Source organism: Pteropus alecto, unplaced genomic scaffold (genome assembly GCF_000325575.1).
Source record: "Pteropus alecto unplaced genomic scaffold, ASM32557v1 scaffold76, whole genome shotgun sequence".
Lineage (NCBI taxonomy): Eukaryota > Metazoa > Chordata > Mammalia > Chiroptera > Pteropodidae > Pteropus > Pteropus alecto.
In genome coordinates this window covers 13,205,394-13,213,394 of record NW_006443138.1, presented here as the reverse complement: position 1 = coordinate 13,213,394, position 8,001 = coordinate 13,205,394, and the positions used below count along the sequence as shown (strand labels likewise).

Genomic DNA, 8,001 nt, shown 5'->3' with positions numbered 1-8,001 from the left:
AGATCCAAGCAGTGGCTCTTAAAGCTTCAGCTCAGGAATGGCTCATGTCATATTTCCACTCATATTTCACTGATCAAATCAAATCGAATGGTCCACCCTGACTCAATTGGGCAGGAAATATATAATCTTTCCATAGTGTTGAACCCAGTGAGGGCTAAGTCCAATGGAGCTGGTGAGGAGGGCCTGGTTATTTTGAAGAAAAATCCTAACATCAAAAAGATATTCTTGCTTGGTTCTTTGTTTAAAGATATTGTAGTTATAGAAATTTTTCCCCTTAAAACTACATTGGTCAATAGATTTACTCCGAACAATCACAACCAACTTATTGCTTCTCTGCTTGCTTTGGGTGTGCATTCATACATTCATACATGTATTTATATTTCTTTGTATTCACACATACAAGTGTATGTTACACAAGGTAGGAGAGAAAGCCTCAATACAAAGGAGACAAATAAGCCCATTCAGTACTAAAAATATGAATCATTCTAATTTTGCTAAGAAAGACCTGAAACAAAGTATAGCTGCTATGCTGTTCTGAAATGTTTTTCAGCTCTTTAGAAAACATAATTATAAAGTAGCTATTTAAGTAAAAGATCTAAACTGATTTAAATTACCCAACCTCGATCTTTTATTTTTGTCAATACTAATACTCAGAGAAATATGTGCTTTTCCGTATGCTTTGAACTAGTTTTTTTTTTACGCTAGTTTTTTTTTTTTTAAATATATATTTCTACAAATATTATGGCTATCTCCATAGGAATTTTTTCAGACTTATTATATTTTGCTATCTTCTGTGTACAGATTTTTACTATAATATTTCCCAAGCTTAATCTTAATTATTATAAACATTTAAGAAAAAGGCAACTTAAGTGATCATTTTACAAGGGTCTTAAATTCTAGACATTTCCCATTATTCAATACATAGTCTGATAAGTTAGAAAAAAAAAGGTAACCATTAGCTTATCCCTCTGTTTGAATTCTCACTTCTAAAATGACTTTCTGAATTCATCCAATTATTTTATTACTCTTTTACAAAAGACAAGCCAGCTTTGCTGATACTGAGTCAGTCTGGCATCTATTAATGTTTTGCAGTTGAATATAAATTCTAGATAAAGGTTAAAAAGTGTATTAAACAAATGTCATACATGTTGGTAGATAGTCTTATACAAAAAAGGGCAAGAATGAACCTACATAGAAAAAAAAAATCTAAAAACATTCTTGAATGATTCCAGTGGAATGAAAAATAAAGCTCACTTTACATTTGGCAGGATCTCTTGGCACTTGATGAAAAGGATGATCTCTGAGGCCAAATTCTTTCTGTCAATGAATATGAGAATTAAACCCAAGCCAAAGCTGTAAAATCTGAATTGTCAATTCAGCTAGACTTGTAATATTGAGGTCATGGCATAAACATGGTAGGCTAGAAGCAAGAAGCTCACTCACTCACTGCCATAAATTACGTAATAAATTCTACCTGTGTGTAACAATTAATGGACCCACCATCTCCAAGTCAAGTAAATATCACTAGGTTTCCTCCCTAAGAACATGACAAACAATAAAAAAAAGTGAATGACATATTCATGTGTATGTATGTAAGGACTTTGTAGAGATATAAGGTCTCCTAATTGTGAAAGTCTTGAGTTTTCTCCAACAGGCCATCTTATTGACTGTCACTCATTTCTGATGCTTATTTGCACACCATAATTTAACCACATTTTTAACTTCCACTACCATTTCATCACAAAGGTGATGTTTTTATAACTTCATTTGAGTTACTGCAGAGACGAAAATGTAACCAGCAAAGCTTTCCAGCTAATTCAGTGAATCCTTCAACCAAATCTGCTTTGCAAGGTGAGCTATTCAAGTTTGCTCCTTAACAGGATAGCAAATTGTCAACATACCATGCCTCTTGCAGGTTATGTAATGGATGTGCTTTTCACATTTGTTTAAGCACACACAAAAAAAGATTTTCCCTGGGTACCATGACAGAAAATTGAAGGGAAGGTGGGAGGGGTAGTTTCAGACATGGTACATTCAGGGGCTCAGACATTTTCTGCAACAACTTTTAGCTCATTGTCTCCTGCTTTAGGTTCTGTTTCCTCTATGCGTGTTTCATTTGAGGGTGAAAGTAACTGCCAGCAGCTCCAAGCTTTCTTTTGATTAACTTCAGGTCTAGTGAAAAACAAAAAACAAAAAACCTGTCTCTTTTTTAAGTCTCAGGAAAAGTCCTGAGATTGATTCTCATTGGTTTTGAGTGAACTGAGTTGAGTCACATGTCCGTTCCTGAAAGAGTCACTGTGGTCAAAGAAATGGGTTGTTCTGAATTGGTCTGTTTGGGTCAATTTCACTGGACCCACATGATCAGAGAATGATGGAGCTAGGGTTAACCCCCGCCACACACACAAAAGGTAAATCAAGGTGCTGTGATTAGCAGATTAGCAACGGATGCCGACCGAGCAACACTGCACCAGGACTCCAAGGGGTGCTCACGGTGAAGCCAACGGTGCTTAAGATACAGAACTCTTCATTTGTTTCAGTCCCTTTCCTAAACACTGTGTATAATTTTTATTCATATTTTTCTTCTTGTTTTATTTTTAGACTCTCCAAAGTTGTATAGGCCTCAAAAATTCACAAAACCTGGATCTTATCCTGTCAACACTCATTTCATCAGAGTTCTACATCATTAAGGCTATCTCACTTGGAGAGTGAGAAAGAATTAATCCCCGCATTAACCATTAACAATAAGAGTTCAACAATAGCAATAGCATTGAAACTTTGGGTTATAGAAAACCTGTGAGCTACCAAGATTCCAATGAATTTAGGAAAAAATTCTAATTTTACGATAAGAAACAAATGAAAATAAGGTAAGTGGAATTTTTCCAAGTTATTTTCACTGAAATTGTTTCTTCGAGAAATATTCAATGATTTCTTTGCCATTTAGAATTCCACAATATATATGTGTGACCGTCTTTTAAACCTTATATAACTCTTCACAGCTAAGTGAGTTGTTCATGTTTAGTAACTCAATTATTTGTAGTTTTATTTTTGTTATTATTTTTTTAATTTTTAAGAGTTTATTTGAGCCAAAGTGACAATTGCTGGAAGCAAAATCTCAATAGATTGAGAAAATGCTCCTATTTATAGTTTTAAAGTTGACTTTTCTCTTATTCTTCCACAGGACTCATGACTTAGTCATGTTTGTTTTCCCAACGCTTGGCATATCTGGCATATATAAAGTATCAGATGATGATTACTGAAAAGACAGATGAAAGAATGAAACCATATCTCACAATAACCCTGTGAATTTATTAAGCACCATGATAGTCGTTTTTGCAAAAACAGGAAGCAAAGAACAATTCAAACAGCTAAATAATGGTAGTGCCAGAATTAAGTTTTCTACTTCCTAGAACATTTCTCTTCCCATATCTCATATTATCTTTGAAGGAATACTCTCTGGGCTAGTCTAAGGTAGGGCCACATTCAAATGCTTATGTGGTTTGTGGTTTCTCTAGTAGCTAGAATGTAGTATCTGTACTAGCAACAAAATAAATCAGAAAGAAGGAAAGCTGTGAAAGGGGTCAAGAAAACTTTCTAAAAAAATTAATATTGGAGAGATGGTAGCATCCTATGGGATATAAGAATGATTTGGTGGAGAGAGAAATATTAAAGAGGTAGGAGAGAATGTAATCCAAGGAAAGGCAGAGAAAATGGGCTTAAGTGCTGCACTTAGATAAGTAGATGTCATGGCAGGTTTGCAAATTTCTTTTCTTTCTGCTTTAATTTTTTCAGTGAAGTCAACCTCAAGGTCATTGGTTAAGAGAAAGAACGGGAGAGGTTGTATTGTAGGACTGAGAAGAAAATAAAAGGTACAAAGAAAAGTAAATGGACCAGAGAAATAGAGAATGATTTCTGGGAAGCTTTAAATATTCACTTGAGATTGATAGTCATGAAGGTGAAGTGAGGCACAGCAATAAGTGATGTGTTTTTCTCCAGGTTGATTCATTGCTGGTATGGACTAGGTGGAGAGTTGAATGTAACCAGGTTTGTGATTTCATCAAATGAGTACAATGAAGTGAAAGAGAAGCAAGGGAGTTAAGGGTATATGCAAAAATAAAATCACAAATCAGTTACCACAGGAATTCAGCTGAGTAATAAGGGCAGAAAGAATATGTAGAGTTTGGTGAGGGTCAGTAAAAGGTGGTGGGATCAATGAATTGGAAATCCTAGTAGAATCACTGGTGGAGTCCGGGAATAAAAGGAAGAACACTGAAAAGACAGGAGGTTGTAATCAGCAAAACTGGAGTATATAAAAGAGAAGTTGCAGATTCTGAGGATGCCTAGATCTAGGTTATGACCATGAGAGTAAGTAGCTCAGGAGGGATGAAAAGACAAGATCATTAAAAAAAGGCTAGGGTATGCTAGTCATCCTCTCATCCCTGGTCACCGGTGTACCCTCATCCAGATTTCTCAGATTATGGTACTCAATTTATAGCATACTAATCATAAATAAAAACCATGTTTCTCCCACAAAACCTCAAGTTTTCATTGAGAGTAATTTTTACTACCCCACTACGGGCTAATTTTAAACAAACGATAGTAGAAATGACAAAATCAGATAAGCCTCATTTCAGCATATATTTGCTATTTTCTTTCTTTTACTATATTTCTATCTAAATCATGGACTCAAATCTATGATTCCACATAAATTATTGCTAAAATATTATATCTCTAATAAAAATTCAAATATCATATTATGTTAAAGTCTAACTTATATTTCATTTTTAAGTAGTATTAAAACATCAGAACATTAAATGAAAATATTAACCTGAAATATAAAAAAATGATCAAGTGGCAGACAAAATAAAAACTGTAGAATCAAATATAAATCATTTATCTAATCAGATACTAAAAGATACATTCATTTCAGAAAAAAAATGTTCCTTTGTGAAATTCACATATTAGCATTCGAACTGTACTAAATGCATTTTTCCCTTACTTACTTGAGCTCTAGTATTTTATAGGCACACTGATACTAATTGAAGACATTCATGAATAAAGAAATGAAACACATGCATCTTATGCCACACTACGTTTAAAAAATATCTAGTCACAATGCAGATAGGCATCATCATTCCGACCAGGGCAAAAGCTAACACGTCCTCCCAAGTATTTTTTAAAAATCTACAAATTCCATCCCCATAGCTATGTTTGGCATCACCATTTCTACCCTACTCTGCCCACTCTAATCGCCGCTTGAAACCTCTGATACCACTGATGTTAATTCCAAAATAAACCCCTGGGATGTTGTGCTGTCACACTGTCAATATCCCCACTGGTGGGTATGGCAGTGATGTCTAATGTGCCAAAGTGTTTCAAGTATTCCGAAGTAAGACGTTTCTTAACCCCCAAATCTGCCATATGGCTATTTTCATGAGCTTCAGAGCAATGCTTTGAATCTTTGGAGAACTATAGTAATTTTTTAAATTAAGCAATTATTTTAGGTTTCTTTTTCTTTGGAATATACAAGGGCTGAGCCAGAAACTTTTTGGAATAACAAATATATTTCTATTCCCATGCACTCCCAAGATAAAATGTGCTTAAACTCTCTCTCTTCACTTAGGAGCAATATATTTTGCTAAGAGCTTACTTAGTTCCTCATGAAAACAGACCTATATATATTTAAATTACTCCAAAGGCCTTCCATATATGCCTAGGCTTATCTGGAATCTAGGAAAAATAGCAGAGAATCCTGTTCATACACTTAAATATCTGACAAACTTTGTCTGGGGTAGGTATATGTCTTTTTTTTTCTTACATTGTATGTATATGTCTTTTTTCTTACATGATTTATTTATTAAGAAATAGTTCCATATTAGATTTTTTTCTAGAACATACATTTGCAGCCACTGTGTAGAAATGTTCTAAATAGTACAGAATTGAAGACAGAGTAAGGTTAGATTGGCCATGAAAAATGTGCATGACCCCTGATCCTTAATATTTTTAAAATCTCCAAATATATTCAATGGCTGCCTTATTAACGGTAGAAGACTCTCTAGGATTTCTTCAATTATACCCAACTTGACAAGGGCAATAATGACTTAAAGTCTCAGCCTCTGAAAGTATTACCATTCTTTACAGAGCAACAAAAAGATCACCCTAAGCAGAATAGCCAAATATCTAAGAGTCTCTGAAGATGTACACAGTCCATTTATGCCTAGGAGAAATAGTATAACACAGATATGCTTTAGTAAAAAGACTTATGGAGAGGTTACAAAAATTCTAAGGTTTGACCTACCCATCAATCAGGTCACTTACCAGAGATCTCCTCTAGGCACTGCTTAGCAGTCTTACTATATGATAAATCCATCTTAGTAGGACTGGTACAGGAGTCAGCAGATGATAAAGAAGTACCTTCATTTTCTGAATGTGCTCTGAAATTAACCAAGAAGACAGAAACAAATAGCAATGCTGTCACCAGTGACTTATCAAAGTTCTCTAGCATAAAAAGAAATCAGCATATTAAAAGCTTTCTATCAAGATAAGCAAGCATTTCTTTATGACTGGGACATTCCAAAGCTGTCTGTCTACAGAATTTCCTTGCCCCTCTCCACTCACTTCTAATGTCCACTATAGTCTACTTAGTCTAGAAAGTCCACTGTATTCTTCTACTTTGGCTTGTTTCTTGTGGGCCTCTGTACTTCCTTGACCTGCTCCTTAGCTGTCTAAGAATGAAGGGGGAAAAAATCTTTTGACATTTTCTAAGGATTTTTATTACTTGCTGAAGAAGTTCAAATGGAGAGTGTGTAGTTAGATTGGAGACCCCAGGGAAAGCTTACTGGCTGCTTGCCAAGAAGGCTCAGAGCCATGGAGCCTTGGTGAACTGGCTATGAGCCAGGATTGGCCTATAGTTATGCGGGCTCAGTATTCACATCTCACAGAAGCTGAGTCACATTAAGTAGTTCTCTGAGATGGCTGTCTAAACCCAAGGCCAACTGGTTCTTATTAGAACAAGACCCACAGCTGTTACAGGAATCTGAATGCTGGTGGCCATGGTAGTTATAAACATTCACAGCATCTTCCTCTAGGAAAATCTGTATGAAGCAAGAGTATTCAGAATGTATTTTGGGAGTTGAGATTTTGCTTTGCTGCAAAGAAACAACTGAAAAACTATTCTTCAGGAGAAAAAAAAAATGGCGTAGATGGTAGAGGCTCTGTTCATCCCTCTGGCGACCAAATCAAAGTCGTGACAGAAACGAGGAGTAGCAGCAAGGAAAATCACCTAGGATCTAAATGAACAAGCCATATAACTAGGGAGAAATCTAAGAAAACACCCTACAATGGCAGAAGGTAAGACAGGGTGAGGATGCAGGGCTGCCCGGTTCCAAGCGGCTGAGATGGAGGCTGCAGCAGCAGCAGCGGCAGCGGCAGACACCTCTTAAAGGGGCTGTGTCTGGGAGCGGATTTTCGCAGTGATGGACCTGCTTGCTCTGAGCACCAGTGTCCATTAGGCTGCACGCAGGGAACACCAGGGACTTACAGGGAGACATTGTCGGAGTGAAGGGCTAAGCAAGACTAGCTCGGTACACAAGGGCCTACGGTATCCATTGTTCCCTGTTGAGCCCTTCCCCCTACCAGTGCACTGGACACAGCGCCACCATAGCCATGATGTCATCAAACTGGATAACAGAGGTCGTTCCGCCCAGAGGATTTCCTGAAACCCCGCCTCCTTCAACTTGGGCCCCACCCAAGCCACATCCAGGTGTATTCTCAGTGAGTCTGGTGCTCCTTGCTGAGACTCACACTGGTGGAGGCAACTGGTCTTAGTTTCTGGTGTGGCCTTTTGAGGCAACTATAAGCACAGCGTCTGTGGATTGCTTGCTGAATCTTAACAGGTGGCCCCACAGGGATAGAGGCTTGGGCTAAATTTGGCCTGCAGTTGAACCCCTCTCAGGACTGTGCCACTGGACACCTACTTCACAAATCCACACTAATAAGACCGGG

The 8,001-nt window shown here is 37.0% G+C and overlaps 1 protein-coding gene across 1 annotated transcript in view; it reads right to left on the bottom strand.

The window, feature by feature from the left end:
• The window catches only part of NAV3 (neuron navigator 3), a 304,118-nt gene that overhangs the window by 146,845 nt on the left and 149,272 nt on the right, over nt 1-8,001 (bottom strand). The window contains 1 exon segment of the mRNA XM_006923778.2: nt 6,316-6,431. Coding sequence (XP_006923840.1) covers nt 6,316-6,431 — 116 coding nt within the window.